The sequence below is a fragment of the Uloborus diversus genome, chromosome 10 (assembly GCF_026930045.1).
Source record: "Uloborus diversus isolate 005 chromosome 10, Udiv.v.3.1, whole genome shotgun sequence".
In the NCBI taxonomy this organism is placed as follows: domain Eukaryota; kingdom Metazoa; phylum Arthropoda; class Arachnida; order Araneae; family Uloboridae; genus Uloborus; species Uloborus diversus.
The window spans coordinates 93,860,666-93,878,971 of NC_072740.1; the positions used below are offsets into that span (position 1 = coordinate 93,860,666).

Consider the following 18,306-nt stretch of genomic DNA (forward strand, 5'->3'; position numbering starts at 1 on the left):
AAAATTGCCATGAAAAGAGCGAGGTTCTTAAAACGCAACTATAAACAAAATCAATATTTACACAAAGTTAATAATTTAATACATATGACTACTTAATCTGATGTTTGCATACATAATATTGAACAATTAGATTGTTTAATCTTTTGTGAAGCTTTCAAACAAGTTCAAATTAAATTGTTCAATTTAACAGTAATTTTCTGAAATTTAAAAAATTGCATAATAGAAAATCCTTGAAACTTTTCTATAAAAAACGAAGATAACTTATTCATTGATTTTATATAAATACATAAAAATAGTTACTTACAACAGAAAAAAAAATCGATCGCTATTAATGATACAAAAAAGATGGCGCATTACGAAATGGAGGGGGGGGGGGGGTCACCTAATATTTGTAGTACAGAACCGCTAAAACCAACACCTCGGAAGAGTTTCTGAATCTATTTCAGCACTTCCGAAGAAAAAATTCAAAAGTCCCTTCGATTTTCGAATTGTGTCACCATTCAAAACGTCTTTCTTTAATCAATTTCTTAAATTAATGCTCTAAATTTTTTCTAAACAATAGATAAAGTTTGAAAAAAAAATCTCTAATTTTATGAATGGTGTTAGTTTTAAACAACTCAGGAGTATAACTAGAGTTTAATTTCAGAAATTGAGGGAGTGGGAGGAGGGGCACACAAGTGTTCTCGGAAATTCAAAATAGTCGTAAAAAATAGAGTTCAAAATAATCATAAACATTGAGCAAAAAACCCCTTCCGAAACTTGCACCCGAGTTTGTATTGACTTGCGGTGGCGGATTTAAAATACAGAGTGTTTTAAAATGAATAGCGGGGTTTTGCCATCTCATATTTGTTTCCATGGTCTCCAATTCGGCAATATATCACCAAATGACCGTCAGTCTGAGACGCTATCTTTGTTTTGCATTGAAATAAGTAATTAATAGCCACAAAAAATGAGTAAACAGGCTTTTCAGAACACCCGATCGAAAACAAAAAGGGAAGTGCACAACTGGAACGTACGCACACCCCACACGCAAAAACTTATCCTTCTACAGTTTACCATTTTGGAATGACTTATGAGAGATACTACGTACATCCAGCAGCAAGAAACAACGCAATAATTAACTTGTTTGGTACCTGAATGCAGTATTAAAAACTCTTTCAGGGGTGACTCAAATACAAATTCATACTGAAATTTAGTAAACAATTTTATATGAAAACAACCTTTACTTTGTATTAAAAGGTAAAACATCAAAGGTCTTTTTTTTTCTTTCAAAAACATCGGCCAATTCCATCGGCTTTTCGAAGTTTTTAAGGCCGATGGGCCGATGTTTCTTGCAATTTAGCATCGGCCGCCGATGCCGATGGCTAAATTGTTGAACCATCGGCGCCGATGCATTGGTCGAATATATATATATAAAAGAGGTCTATTGTACTAGTCCCCAAACAGACCAGTAGCTGAAGCAGAATTCAGCAAACACCTAATAGGAGTATCAGGAATCTCGCATGGTTCAAGTAAATGATGACCAAGGTGTTAAAACCTATAGGCAGAAAACACTTAATGATCACACAAGGTGTGAGTAATAGTTTCCTCCTTAAAGAGGTAACCTCTGCAAATTGAATCATTACTGACAACCATTATAGCAAGGTGCCGCTTTAAGGTGTCAAGTCCAGTAAGTAGACCAAAAGCCTTTCTAATACCATTTTTGTTAAGAAGCATACTGCATTTCTGGCGTATGATCCTCGGAGAGAATCATGCCTGTCCGCCTTAGAAAGACAAGCTGAACATGTTCAATCCGAGATAACCTCTCCGATTGGAAAGTTTCTCTCACAACAACCATCTTAAACATACACAATGCATGAGCATAGGACTGTGGTTGACCAGTCTTTACTTTTTAAGATGCAGCAGTTTGGGCAGGGGAAGGAGTTGAAACCTTTGGTCGATGACGTTTGGTTTCTCCTACCTTCTCGGGAATGGCTGGCCCAGTGGCTTTCACCTTCTGTAACAGCCTCCCCTCTCCTACTTGCACCTGTTGCATTTTAGTGCATAAATGAGTACACCCTGCCCCCCTTCTGCAGTGTCGGTGGGTTGCAGATATGCCCCCTCACCAGTTGGTGGGTTGCAGACCTGCACCTTCACCTCCTCCAGCAGAAAGGTTGCTGGTTCTCTCCATGAAGCCAGTATCCAGCTTCAAAGGAGCTGGGAACTGGGCGGTGGTAAAAGGTCAACACCCGCATAACCGCCCTGTATGAGTGCAAGGCAAATTGCAACGAGCTTTCACCCAGTTCCTCGAGGTGACCGTTAGACATCATACAACTCTGAAGCCATCCATCAATCAGCACAGTGCCTCATACCTTAGATTTAGTATCCATTTTAGTCACCTATTACGACATGCATGGATTACGTTGGGACTATTCTGCTCTGGTCATAAGTTTAATGTGTATTTATATCGACTTTTATGCGCAACATGCATAAAGAAAACATAAATTAATTTCGTGTCCTGTTTATGAAGAGGAACTAGCTATAATAGTCTTTTGGCAGTCATTAAGAATTTTTCTCTGTAATTCTTTGCAGAGCATTAAAGCATCTACAATTATTTGCATCATTTCCATAATAATCCTTCTCTAACAAATCAGAATGATCATTTCTATTGTGTAGGAATGACTCAAAATTTTCATGTGAACGTTTTTGGTTGTACGTCACTGACATCAGAATCTTTGTTGGTTATGTCATCCTTTGTCTCTCCTAAAATCTCTTCTTCCAGTGAATTCTGAACTGTGTGAGTTCAATAACTTTACTTCTGGAAAGAGCTCTGAAACCAATCACATAAAATGTCTCCAGAGATTATTAGTCTCCCAGATTGATTATTAGTACGCGAAAATGCAGTTAATTACGTGTAATCTGCAATCTTTAGGAGTTTAGATTTCGAAAAAAGGGGAAAATTTTATCTGTTTACATTGCTGCATCCGCCTAAAACTGAAACTCATCCGCATAAAATAAAATGAAGATGTCAAATCTTAAACCGCATATAATCGAAACCTCATAAAATAAACCCACCTAAAACGAGGGTCTACTAGCATTTTCCAGGAAGTAGCAGATAAAGACTTTTTATTCAGGGTAACGTATGAAGTGTATAATGTAAAATTCGGGTTTCACTGGACATGGTAGCAGACTTGCACAATCTTCATTGTGTCATATCCGCTCAAAAGTTGCATTTGAATTCAAGCTGGTGGTTGGAGTTAATAATTTTATCAGTGTCTATGTGAATTTTTTGAAAATTTTGGAAATTATAATTGAAGTTTTTTGCTCAACGAATTATTTCAACTCATTATTTGTTTTTATATTGCAGCCAACAAGATGCAGAAGTCATATTTGAGGGTGAGACTGGCATAACTGATAGCACGTAAGATTATTTATTTATTTAGTTTTTTTTTTGCTTTGTGACATATTTCTATCCTTCCTTTATGTTATCAATGTATGGTGCTTAAAAAGTGCTTAATTTTAGTTATCCTTTGTTACATGCTTTTATTGGTACCTAAAAAAAGAACTTGATTTTTGTTTTTCATGAACAAAAATGTAAATTACTTGTGCTTTTTTTAATTCAGAAACACTACATGTTCAACGTGAATAAATGCAGTAAAAAGTAATTGCCCATGTTATGTAAAAAAAGCCAACATACATGCAGTGGTGCTGAATGCTACATATTTTCAGTAGGTTTTGAAGAAAAATTCAAAAAATTAATTTCAACTACAAATTACAGAAAATACCAGGTTTTCTAAAGGAAAAAATAATATTTGCAACTCTAACTTTACACTCTTGGCATGATTATTAAACGAAAAAAAAAAAAAAAAAAAAAAAAAAAATTGAGCAGCAAAACAAGCATTTACTGATGATCATTGTTATCTGCAACATCAAACAGCGGAAGGTAAAGCAACAACAGAAAACTTATAAATCCAGTTCTATCCCGAATGTTTCCATAAGTCTAGCAATACAGTAAACTCCCAATTATCTGCAGAATAGGGTGGCATGGTAACCGCTGATAAGCAAAATCCCTGGATAATCCAAATAATAGGTAAAAAAAGATACTTTATATTGTATGCAATAGCTAAAAAATATTAAAAACACTCACATACATTTAAATTATAACTAAAAATATTGCTGCATTGCATCTGCTCACATTGAATATAAAATGTAAAAAATCTAAAAGCGCACTTTAACACTATCATAAATTAAACAAAAAACATTGTGAAGACCCAGGCCCGACGAGAGGCAAGCCAGCCTAGTCGGAAACTAGGAGCACTGGCCTTGGGGAGGGAAGGGGGGGGGGGGATCAGCGACATTGATGCAAAAAAAAAAAAGGTTAGGAAAGGTAGAAAGAAAAAGGGGGAAAAACTCAGAATAGAAGAAAAAACGATTGATTGTTTTCTTGTAAGCATTTTTGATTTTTTCTCCCCCCATTCTCTTTCCGCCTTTTTCTTCTTCCCCCCTTTCCTTTCATTTTTCTTCTTTTTTCTTTTTTTTCTTTTTTTTTTGGGGGGGGGGGGAGGGGCCTGACAACATAATTGACAAGGGACCCATAGAGTTGGGATTACGTAGAGGAACCGAGTCAACATTTTCCTCTAATCATGGGCGGATCCAGGGAGGGGGCCATGGGACCACCGAGAAAATTTCTAGAATAGTTAAAATATCCTTTTTTTGAGCAAAAATGCAAAACATTTCCCTTATAATACATACAAAGTCTAACAATAAGGAAAACAATGAGAGGGACCGTGGCCACCCTGAGAAAGTTTCAAAAATAGTTAAAAACCTTTTTAGAGCTAAATATATATAAAAAAATCGTTATTATTCCTATGAAGTCTAACAAGAGTATAAGTACAACGCCGGGGAGCCATAAAACCACACTCAGGAAGTTTAAAATATAGTTTTGTAAACCCTCTTTCTCTAGCTTAAATTGAAAAAAAAAAGAAACGAAATCGCTTTAAGTTTAAATTTGTGAAATTGTAAATTTTAGAATTGTAATATTGTAAATTGTAATTTACGTTTCGCAATTAGTGTCATGTAACTCGTGATAAAAGTTGCATGTTTCTTCACATGGCCCCACTATAGATGAAGATTAAAAATTCCACTAGAATGTTGTGTTGCTTTAAGAGAATCCTTAATTTAAAATTTTCATTAACATTAGTCTTAATAATTGATATTTTTAGTACTTTCTTTAACTATAGGTAAAGAAAGTATAAACCTTTGTTTTATGGCCTTAGTTTATCAATAGGTTTTATATTTAATCGTTTGTGAGGGAAATTGCATGAAATTTATTGTTTTACCCTTAACTTTTCCCTAAAGAACAAATAGGGTAAATCAAAGATTTGGAACCTAAGTTAGACCATCCCTAAACAAAACCACTACTAAACAAAAAAAAAAGCATAAAAACCGGTTCACTAAGTGAGACGATATACAAAGTTAATAAAGTACAAATTGATTTAAATGTGAGTATGATAATTTAAGAGTTCCCTCAATTTCATCAAACCTGAAACTTAATTAACATTAGATCGCCGAGGAACTATGCTGTTTCAAACAAAAAAAAGACCTTTCCTTATCGGTACAGGCAGGGGCGTGCACAGAAATTTTGGAGCCCTTCACAAATGACTTTTCGGGGACCCTCTCCATATTGTTTACCCCTATATTTCACCGCTAGTTACAAAAATATTCTGCCCCCTCCAGGCTCGGGCCCGGGCCAACAGGTGTCACTCCCCTCCTCCTTGTGCTCGCCCCTGGGTACAGGTGTCTTTGAGTATTTATGGACCATTGTACAAAGGAAAAACAAATCCAACGAGTTCAGAACCTCCTCCTTTTTTTGAAGCCTGCTAATTAATGTAACCCTAATTTCAAATTGAACTGGCGGCATCGTGAAATAGTAAATCCAGAATATTGGTCAAACTTCAGAAATCATACACAGTTATAATGTATATTGTTAAAGAATATAAATTAAATCGTGGGGGTGATGTGTTCTGTATTCAATTCCTCCTCAATTGAACACTAAATATGTTTAAAAATTGAAATATGAATTAAAGAACTTTATATTTTAGTGCCTAAATAAAGCTATTTTTTAGTAAATATTAAGGTAATTGATTCAACTATTAAAGTAGCAAAATATATTTAATTTACTGCTTTGTTATGCAGTAATAGATACATTAGTAACACCTATAATAAAAAATTACCATGCGGCACAGCGGTGAGAAAAGTAATCATCCATGTGCCGCGAGAATTAAATATCATTCAAGAGAAAGCCAAAACCTTAGGTGTGAAAATACACCAATCACAGCAACACCACGTGACCATGACGTATGAAATTTAAAGTTTCTTGGATTTCTCTTGGACCCCTTATCAGATCCAGACCAAATTACAATGGGACCATCTGGAAAGTATACCCTTCCAAACAAAAAAAAAAAAAAATCAAATCGGTCCAGTAGTGTTAAATTAATTCGAAAACACACATAAAAAGCCGCAATATGAAATCATAACTTCCTTTTTTGAAGTCGGTTTAAAAAAAAAAAAAAACTTGTAATTTGTGTGAAGTCTAACAAGAACGGAAACAATGCAAGAGGAGGGCATGACCATTCCATGGAAATTTCAAAAATATCAAGTATATGTACCAAATATTCGGGGTTCATTTAGCATAATGGGCTTGTCTTGTTAGATATGTGTTAGGAAGTGTCCGATAAAAAGTTATACATTTAATGATTGCGCATAAAGTTAGATTCAAGAGTTTAACCTGGTTTTATGCAGTGCTATGTAATTATTGTTCATTCCTTTTTTAATATGGGACACTCCAAACCCCACTCCTCTACCTCTTATTAATATTAACACAGATCGTCTACAAACCACGTTTTTAAAAATAACTTATAAAATTTCCAGTGGAGGGCACCCCACCTCTCATTTTCTCCAACATCGTCCAAGATCGGCCTGAATTTTGTTTTAAGCGCTTGAGTTTCTAAATGTTTCAGGGGTAGAATTCCTCCCTCCTTAACATCATTGAAATTCTTCAAGAATTACGTTTCTGGAGCTTCAATTTTGAAAAATTGCTGGTTCTCTAAACGTTACTCGTGAATCATGGATTGCCTACATTTGCAATTTAAAAAGTTCAATTTTGAAAAAAAATTGGGAGTGGACCTCAGAATCTCTTCAACTCTAAACATTATCAAAGATAATCTAAAACGCATTTTTAATTCTATAAATCAGTAAAATTTCAAGGGATGGGCCTTTTAATTTCTACTCCCTTTAACCATAGCCGATCCTAGGATGTCAGCCGCCCGTGTGCAAAGATCTAATGTGCGGCCCCTCAAAAGTAATTTGCATATTTTGACTAATCTTTAATGTCCATATAAATATTTCTTCAAATTTCTATATCAAGTTCTAATTCAAAAATAAATAAATAAATAAATAAATAAGTAAATAAATAAAAAGAAGAAAAAAACAACAAGAATGATGAACTTATAAAAGGAAGAAAAGTTTTATAGTAAGAAACTCCTTAGGTACAATTTATATCTTTGAAGAAAGTAATAGACACCAAAATTTACTAGTCGAAAAACGCATTTTATTGTTCGTCTTCAATGACATCAGAGAAAGGAGGAGGCTGAATCAGGGGAGGGGTTATTGCTCCCAGAAAATTATTGAAATTGACGTACAGAAAATAGTTTTAGTAATCTTTGGTTGTGTTTAGTTGCAAGGAGAAAAGAGTTGGTTATATTCAAGGTGCATGGAGAAATTTTTGAAATTGACGTCAAATATTGCAATTTTCGGAACTTTTTCGAGACTTCAGGGGAAAAGTAATGTTGGAGTTCTCTCCTAAAATTCTTTTAAAATTGAAATCAATTCGAAGCTGTTTTTTGTGTCTGTAGCTTAGGAAAGATCGGCGCTCTTCCCAAAAATTTTCCGAAACTGAAGTTTTAAATAAGCAGTTTTGGGTTATCTTTGTTGATGTTGCAAGAGGGAGGGAGATTCAATCATCTCCTATCGAAAGTTTTCGAAATTGAAGTTTAAAACGCAAATTTAGGCTGTCTTTGGTGACAGTAGGGAATCTGGCAGCTTTCTCCGGTAATTTCTCGGCACTATTGTTTTAAAAACCCATTTTTGGCTATATTTGAAAACAATAGGGAAAACATGAAAATATTCCAAACCGAAATATGTTTCGGAACTAAAATCCATTTCAGGCTATTTTTGGAAAGGAAGGGTTTTTGGGGCTCCTAAGTGGATATTTCTAAAAGTGCAATTTCATGCTTCCTTTGGTGATGTTAACAAAACTGGGAAGCTTCGGCGGATCTTTCGGATTTTTTCGATATTAATAAAAAACACAACTATAGAAAAACACAACTATAGATATTTCGATATTAATATCTCAAAAACACAACTATTGTCCATCTCACTTCGACGATTGATGGGTATATGCCCTAGCGCCATAAAAAGTTACATAAGCATGGCAGTTCTCCTCCAGAATTTTTTTTAGAAAATCGTATTTTATGAATTGTTTGATTACGATGGGATCAAGAGCGGGTGGGGACTCAGTGTGCCCTCACGAACAGTTTTTCGAAACTGAAGTCAATTTGAAACTGAGGGGGTAGGATTAGGGGCCTCTCTAAAGATACTAATTGATACTATCTTTGGTAGTAATGTTTGGGAATGGATTTCGGGGCCCTCCATCGCAAAAATTTCGAAAAAGAAATACGAAAAATGTCATTAAGCAAATTTTGATGACATTAAGAAGAGCTGCCCTTCAAAACACGTTTTGGATTTTAAAGCGAACATTTTCAGGCAATGTTTGATTAAGTTAAGGTGGAAGGGATGAATCAGAGATTTAATTGGGTCCTTAAGATCGGTGGTTCAAACAACAAAAATTTCCGAAATTAAAGTCCTAAACACGCAATTTTAAGCCTTTTTTAGTCTCGTCAAGGAGGTCATGGCATCCTTTTGGATCTTTGTTTTAGATCCACGTTTAAATTTACTACTCGGGGCGAGAGCCCTGATCTGAAACCGGGCAGTTCATTCGTGATTTTAATTCGAAAAAAAAAATGCTGTAAAGGGCGAAAATTACAAAATTTTAGTTTGTAATTCATATATGTGTGACCCTCAGAGGAGTCGCAATTTTTCACTGTCTCTCCACGTATCTGCAATTGTTGAAAACAGAATTTGTTGTTTGAAATGCTTGCGAGAGTATGTAATCAGTATAGCTTTTTTTAAATATAATATATAAAATATGTCTTCATTGTATAGGTCTATAAAAGGGGTAAACATTAGTGGCCACCCTTGGCCCCCTGAGTGCTTCTTTTAGAATGCACACTTTCATGCTTCAGGAGGGGACCATTTTTCTCTTCTCCACGTTTCTTGTTTCTCTCCCTCCCCTCCCCTGTATCCATGCATGATTACCGGTTCTGTCACAAATTTTGCAACCAAATGAAGCATGTGTGCAAAGAGTATTAATGGACAATGAACCAACACAATGTTCCCTAACAATCTATTTTTCTTAAACTATGCTATGCTGTGGGGAAATCGGCACTTACTTTGGTAATTGAACCTTCAAAATACAGCATATTTATTTGATTTATTATAAGTTATATTGTGAGAAATTCTTGAGGAATTTTGCTTGATTAAAAGAACTATATATGTGATGCTGCCTGCGGACACCCTTGGCTGCCCTTGCTTTGGCCGCCCTTGTGCGGTGTATACACTGCACACCTGCTAGGATCGGCCCTGCCCTTAACATCATCAAAATCGTCTAAAATAGCCCTTTTAGAACTACAATTTTGAGGGGAGCTTTCCAAACCTCTTCTCCCCTACCATTACCAAAGCAAATTAGAATGCATCTTTAAGACTGCAAATTAGGAAAATTTCTTGGTGTGGGCCCTCGAATTTCTGCTCCACGCATCATCACGAACTGCGTTTTGACTCTGCAATGGCAAAAAAATATCCGCCAGAGAAGCCTCGAACCTTCCTCTTCTTAGCATTATTGGAGACAATGTTTGCGTTTTTAAGGTTACAATTTCAAAAAATGGGTGGGGGAAGGGAGTGCACCCGAGCCCTTAATATTACGAAAGACAGTCAAAATGCATTTCTAAGATTACAAATAAGAAAAATTTCCTTACATGGGCCCTCAGATCCTCTACCTCCCTCTAACATCATCAAAAATCGTCTAAAACTGCATCCGTAGAACTATTATTTTGAAAGTAGACAGGGGAGCGCCACTGAACCTCATCTCTCCTAACATTACCAAAGATCGTATAAAATGCCTTTTTAAGACTACAGATTCAAAAATTTTCCGGAGGAGAATCTCCCGGGCCCCCTTTTCTTCGAAAATTAATATTATACTTATGGTTGGTTCATATCGGTTTTCTCTTAAATCAGAAGTCCTATACAGTCGTCTCAGAACACAGTACTGATTACAGGAATACCACTTTGTTAAGAAAAGAGGAAAATTATTGCGAAGGTTGCAACCTTTATTTTAAACTAACGTCACCTAGTGAAAATTCCCGAAAAAACGCTCTAGTTAAAGGTGGGCTACATTGATATTTGTAAAATTCGAAAATTTTCCATAGCATCATATTTTCCCAAATGGCCCCCTCCGAGAATTCTGTCTGGATCCTCCCCTGCCTCTAATGGAGCAACATGCCAGAGGTCCCCACAAAACACGTGGTTGAAACCTGCAACAAAGATAAAAATCGATGCTTGTAATTAACAACACATTTTCAATAATTTATCTATCTTGAAAATGTCAATTTGCATCAATTACTATACTGTTAAATACTTTATTGTCTTTGTCTCATATTAAATATCAAAAGACATCGAAGGACTAAGCAAAACATTGCATGATTTTTGAATAATTAAATATTAATTAAAGATGCATCGAATATTCGGGTGGTACTGAATTTTATTTCTCAATGGGGTTAATCCCGAAATCTGAAAAGTATTTTTTTTTCTGAAAGAGCATGCTGAAACACATGGGATTCAACGTTTTTAAAATAATTTGACGAAGTTTAATATTTTTTAACAATTATTTTAAACAGCACGCAGATTGAAATTCAGTTTTTTGCACTTCTGCACATGACATCACAAATGATGAAATACCATTCACTGATGCCATTAGCACACAATGCACATTTGGATTAAAAATCTCAAAATTCAAACTAGTTTTATTTTATTTTAATTTAATAAATATACTTTATGTAGATAAGTTTACGATGTTAAATGGAATTACATTTTACAAAGTAGATAAACATTTTCTATAGCTATAAAACTGCAAAATGACAGTTAAAACTTTTTTTTTGTTTCAAATTTTCGGTGTACGGCCGAATATTTGGTTTGAATTTTATCGAATGTTCGGTACTCGGCAAAATATGGTGTTCAGTGCTTGTCTAATTTTAATCGATAAACATTACAGAAGTGGGGTGTGCATAACTTATTAGTGAATGAGATATACTGTGTTATACAACTCATTAATTTTTCATAAACACTCATGCAATCCTTTAATTCAGGGCTTTTTTTATAAAGCTTTTTTTATTTATTTGTGTGAAACATTTTTCCTACAAATTTATTAAAAACATTTAAGTCAATAGTAGAATAACAAGGAATGGTAATGATCATTAAAACAATTATGTCAAACGACACTTTTGTTTTCGGAAGCCCTGGCCATAAAATTGCTCGCCAAGAGCCTAAAGTCTATTCGGCGTGAAAAATAACAAATATCAGTAGATGAATTGATCTCCAATGGTTTTTAATGAGTAAAACAATCAAAATCAATATTGAAACAAAAATAATCTCTAATTAAACAAGAAAAATTAATTATGTTACCAAACAGAGCATAATATATCATCATGTCAGGGAGTGTTGATACATTTAAAAATCGTTTTTTAATAGAAAAAGCAAGTAAATTTGTCGCCCGTAACTGCGAAATAGCTCAGCAATGTCTTGCAAACATTTATTTTGACATTCAAAAGTACAGCAAGGATTGTACAATCTTAAAAACTCTTTAAATGACGAGAACAGTTAAAATTTCTAAGCGAGTGCAACCATCACAAAGCAAATCCTATGTGGTTGTCGGAACCGGTTCAGACTAGGCGGAATTTCGTCCACAGGTCACATGATTTTATCTTGAGCGTGACTTGGGGGTTGCTCCACGCTCTCTACCCAAGTATTTTCCCTCTACAAAGTGACCCGCCTTGGCTCTCTGTGGCCCTGTGAAGACCCATGGATAATTCGACCACCAATAATGGGGAGTTCACTGTACTTGTAACGACCCCTATTGGGAGAGTCAGAGTTTTTGTTTGTGGCATTGCAGCACACATGCTTGGTTTTGCTTTGCCTATCTTACAGGAGTTTGTGTATAGCTTTTGCAAACTTATCTTCAAGTTTTTTCCCCTATCTCAATTTTAAAATTAAATCCAATTTTAGTATTTGAAGAATGGATTGTTTGCTGCACTCTGCATTGTAAAGGTTGTAGCAACAGACAGGGTGCTTGCTCATTACCACCCAGTGGTGACTCGTACCTTTAAAAATTGGGGGGGGGGGGCAGAGATCGTTGGTGCCTGAGGAGATGCACTCCCCCCCCCTTTTTTTGTTTGTTTGTACTTAAAATAATTATTTGCAAAAAAAAAAAAAAATTAAAGGGCAAGCTACAAAATGCTTAAACTACTAAGTACATCGCGAATGATATTAATCTCATGTTAATGTCCATGATTGTTGGCAGGGTGATGCACTTCCCTTGACTATCAAGCACAAAATTAAAAAAAAATAGCAGAAAAGAACTACACAAATATGTTACGCAAATTATTAATCTTATGTTTGTATCCAGTATTCTTACCGGCACTGCACTACGCCTTCCTCACAGTACGTGCAAGGGAAGCACATTCACCCCTTGGCTTTTAAAAATATAGAAATAGATTTTAAAATACAATATTAATCAGCAATACTGTTTTTAATCTATTAATAACTAATTATTTTGAATAAGTTAAATTAGATATATTTTAAATGAAGATTGAATTACAAAAGTGCAAAAATATTGCCTACTGATTTCAGCACAGTTATAAAAAATTTGTGAGAGAATTGTGTGTGGCACTTGTAGTTGCTATTCTCCAAAAAGCTAAAAATCACTCTTTTATCTCAAAGGATTTGTTGAACATACCTGAAACAACAGCGTACCTCAAACATATTGCCACTTGTTCATGGTGAGATATGTCCATGGTTTCATCAACAATTAAAGCAAATGTTCCTTCATTATCCTTGATTTCATTGATAATAGCGGGCATTACTTTTTTTGAGGAGAGGGGGGTATTTTGTTAGAATTGCATAATGTCTTAATTTTTTTCTTTATGGGAGTAGGAGGGAGGGTGTTTTGTTCTGATTGAGGGGGGTGGAGAGTGTATTTTTTATTTATTGTTAAGGACGAACTTCAATGGGCTATGTAGCGTGTAAAAAAGTAAGTAATTCGATGCCAATAGAAATAAATTAATGCCAGAACTCTGGAACATTGCAATGACGATAATTTATTGTGCTCGGAAATCCAGAAGGTGTTAAAAAAGTTCACAGAACAAAATGGTCATTTTGGGCTGAATACGTAAAAGTGAATAACTTTAATTTCCGCTTCCCAGCCGTTCCGGTGTACGATGTCAATATGGAATATGGATACCATGGAGAGTGATGCAAGCTTCCACGCATTATGTGATTTTTTACACAACTTTATCCAGCAGTGTGGGATAATTTATCCCATTCTTCTATCAGTCACGGATAAAGGTGGGTGTACTTGCTAATTGGGTGGGTGGGGGGGGGGGGAGGTTAAAACCAGCAAGACTGCTCCCCAAAACATCCCAAGCATTTTCACTGTGATTCAGATCTGTAGAACGGGCTGGCTGCGTGTGCCTCATGATGGGTTGAATACTTTGAGTGAGCTAGACACTCTTGGATAGCGATTGTTAATAACATGTTACATTGCCATCCAAGAAAAGGAATTTATTTCCCACAGCACCACAGAACACGTGAACATGAGGCAGTAGAATACCATTAATGCACATGAACATGAGGCAGTAGAACAACATTAATGCACATGAACATGAGGCAGTAGAACATTAATGCACATGAACATGAGGCAGTAGAACAACATTAATGCATCACTAACAGTCATAGTCTTGTTTGGAAGAACAGGAGCGACGTTCAGCCATTGATCATAATCCTACCCATACCATGACACATTTTGTAGGGTACTAGTCCTTTTCTTTTATGTTTGCTGTTTTGTATGCTGTACTACTCTCATGCCAGGTTTGTTGTCGTCCACAATTGGACAACATACTGAACCTGCTTTCATCTGAGAATAGTACACAAGCGCAGTCCACTTCTCTCCAATTGAGATGCTGAAGACATAATTACAAATGAGCAAAACACTGACTTGTAGAAAATGGGATGTACAAAACAAGCTGATGGGCGTATAACTTACTGCATTCAAACATCTGGCTACAGTTTTTCGGGGTATTTGCTTGCTAGTAGCAGCAGGAAACTGCTTTGCTACCTCAGTAGCTGTTATGCGCTGGTTCCTTTTCATTGCTAGTACTAAGAACCAATCTTCAGCTGACGTCATATTGCATAGACGACCTCCTCGTGATATTTGCTACGCATTCCAGTGGTTTTAAAATGATTTCCAAGCTCTAGAAACAACCCCATGAATGACCTCAAACTCCCTGTTAACATTTAAATTTTTCTGCCCTTCTTCGATGTTGCCAACCACACCACCACCCATAAAATCATCTACGGAATCAATCATTGATTCTTTCTCGTCAAACTTTGCTTTTGAACAACAATAGTCATCAGATGCCCAATCTTTTATATCGCTTATCAGCGCTATCACATGACCAGCAACATCGTGAGTCTAAAATTTGCATACTCACAACACGTCATATTATGTCCCAAACATATGCTAATTTGCATTTTTCCTTGCCTTCCATTTTGTGGTTGCTAACTCTGCTATTGCCATCCGTCCTTAGCAATTGTCCAACAGTGTATGATACTGCACCTAAAAAGTAAATTTTTTAGATTTTGGATTTTTTTAGATTTTATCCTCCAGTTTTGAGAGAAATAAATTTTAAAAGTATACATGTTTCAGTCACTTTTCCAGCTATCTATTGGTATACAGTAGTTTTATGTAACTTTAATCTAAGTTCAAAAATTCGCTACGAGCTTGCGTTACTTCCAAAACATCAGTCTTTTAAATGGTGACATTTTAAAAGGTCACTTAACCTCCCCTCTGAATATCTGACGTGCTCAAGAAAATTTATTTTCATTTTCTATCCTTCCAGACGGCCAGGTTGCATCATATAGTTCTTTTAATCAAGCTGAATTCCTCAAGAATTTCTCACAAGATATAATAATAATAAGTCGAATAAATGTGGTGAATTTTAAATGTTCAATTATCAATGCAAGTGCCAATTTTCCAACAGCATAGCATATTAAGAAAAATGGAACGTTTAGAGCACATTGTGTTGCTCCATTATCCATTAATACTCTTTACACACATGCTTCATTTGGTTGCAAAATTTGTGACCGAACTGGTAATCAGGCGCGGATACAGGGAAGGGGCAATGACGAAAATCCCCCCCCCCCCTTATGCATGAAAGGGTGCTTTCTAAAGGCCACTAATGCTTCACCCAGCCTCTCAAGTTTTTATTGACCCTAAACAATGAAGACATATTTTGTGTAAAAAGAACTATGCTGATAAGATACTCTCGCAAATATTTCAAACAACAAATTCTGTGTTCAGCAGTCGTGGATGCGTAGAGACTGGAGAGGAGAGAGAAAGGAAAATTCCGACTCCCCTGAGAGTCAAACATATATAATCAATGAACTAAAATTTTTTAATTTTCCCCCTTTACAGCAATTTTTTCTAATTAAAATCACGAATGAACTGCCCAGTTTCATATCAGGTAGGAGGACAGGGCCTTTGCCCCGGGTTACAAATTTTAAGTGTGGCTCCAAAACGAAAATCCAAAAGGATGCCTTGACGAGACTAAAGAAGGCTTCAAACTGTGTTTTTGGGACTTTAATTTCAGAAAATTTCTCTGGTTGAACCACCGATTTTAAGGATCCAATTAAGTCTCTTATTCACCGTTTCTTCCTTAATGTAATCACACATAGCCTAAAAATGATGGCCCAAAAATGTCTTTTCTGGAGACAGCCCTCCCTAATGTCATCAAAAACTGCTCAATGTCATTTTTCAAATTTCTTTTTCGAAATGTTTGCGGTAGAGGGCCCTGAAATCCATTCCCTAACATAACTAACAAAGATAGTATGAATTAGCGTCTCTAGAGAGGCCCTCAATCCTACCCTCTCTCACTTAACTCATTCAAAAGCGAACTAAAATCGCATTTTTCAATCATCAGTTTCGAAGAACTTTAGGGGAAATACCCTGGATCCCCACTTTCTCCAACTATAGCTCAAAATTTCGTTTTTATACGATTCGGTGGAGCCTAAAATTGACATTAGTTTCAAAAAACAATTCTTGAGGGCACACTGAATCCCCGCCCATCGTTATCAAACAATGCCTGAATTATGATTTTGGGACTTCCATTTCTAAAAAATTCCGGATGGCTTATGTAAATTTTCGGGGCGCTAGGGCATCTGGCATCCCCCATCAATCACCGAGGTGAGGTGGAGAAAAGTCTAAAGTTGTATTTTTCAGATATTAATATCGAAAAATATTCAAAAAGATCCGCTGAAGCTTCCTGGTTTCCTTAACGTCGCTAAAGATAGCACAAAATTGTGATTTTTAGAGCCCCAAAATCCTTTCTTCACAAAAATAACCTAAAATTGATGTTTATTCGGAAAAATATTTCAGTTCGTAATATTTTCCCGTTTCCCCTATTGTGTCTGAATCTAGCCAAATATGTGTTTTTGAAACAATAGTTCCAATAAATTACTGGAGAAAAGATGTCAGGCCCCCCTGACGTCACCAAAAGCAGCCTAAATTTTAGTTTTAAACTTCAATTGCAAAAACTTTCGATAGGAGACGACCGAATCTTCCTCCAGCAATTTTAGCAAAGATAAAACGAAATTGCGTGTTTAAAATTACTGTTTCAGAAAATTTTCTGGAAGCGCGCTGATCCTTCCTAAACTAAGGTCACAAAAAATAGCTGCAATTTGACATCAATTTTGAAAGAATTTCAAGAAAGAACTTTAACATTACTTTCCCCTCAAGTCTCGAAAAATTTCCTAAAATTGCAATTTTTGACGTCAATATTGAAAATTTCGCCAAAGACCTTGAATGTTCCTGACTCTTTTGTCCTTGCAACCTAACACAACCAAAAATTAATTACAGCTATTTTTTTATAAGCCAATTTCATATATTTTCTGGGGGCGATCCCTCCCCTCCTCTGATGTCACCAAAGACGGACTATAAAATGTGTTTTTACGACTAGTAAATTTCGGTATCTATTACTTTCTTCAAAGATAAAAATTGTACCTAAGGAGTTTCTAACTTTTTACAGAAATTCATCCTTCTGTTTTTTTTTTTTTTTTTTAAATTAGAACTTGATACAGAAATTTGAAGAAAGATTTATATGGGCATTAAGTATTAGTCAAAACATGCAAATTGCTCTTCAGGGGCGGCACATTAGGTCTTTGCGCACGGGCGGCCGACACAATAGGATGGGCCCTGTTTACATTTATGAATATCAGTCGACACTTTACCCACCACTGAAGTTGAACATTATGCAACATTTTCTTCTTCTTATAACCTAAAGTACAAAAGCCAATAGGCCCCTATGACGCTTGAGTAAATCCACATTTAGCATCATGGGCTCCACTAGTACAGTAGGCAATTTCGGAAAGCCCCAATTAGCCCGGTCAAAATAGACCAATAAAAAGCGAAAATTCAGAAAATTCCCATAGAGCTGAAAATTTGAAGACCGTGATACATGAAATGTCAAAAGACTTCATCGATTCCGGTGGAGCTAAAAATTTTATTTGAGGTCAAAGGTCAAAACAATTTTTCGTATATATCTCTTTAACGATAATTGGTACCAAAAAAATGAAGGTTACAAAGTTTGAAAAGTATGGCAATTGTGTACAAACAAGTGGGGATTCTGAGGCAGTCTTGCATAATATAGACGAACGCGGGCGAACGGTGTTCACAGAAAATTTTTGGCTCTGTAGAAATTTTTTTCAAACTGCTAACGTTAATAAAAATATAAAAATAATTTTTTAAGGGAATTTTTAAAAAATTCCCAATTTATTTCTCTTAAAACCTTTCTTCAAAAGCTTTTTAAAGCACATGTGTGAAAAAAT

The 18,306-nt window shown here is 35.7% G+C and overlaps 1 protein-coding gene across 2 annotated transcripts in view; it reads left to right on the forward strand.

Moving 5' to 3' along the window:
- Positions 1-18,306, forward strand: part of LOC129231527 (glutamic acid-rich protein-like) — a 276,821-nt gene that overhangs the window by 63,789 nt on the left and 194,726 nt on the right. For both annotated transcript variants that reach the window (XM_054865866.1, XM_054865867.1), the window contains exon 7: positions 3,347-3,400. In XM_054865866.1, coding sequence (XP_054721841.1) covers positions 3,347-3,400 — 54 coding nt within the window. The remainder of the gene's footprint in view (positions 1-3,346; positions 3,401-18,306) is intronic.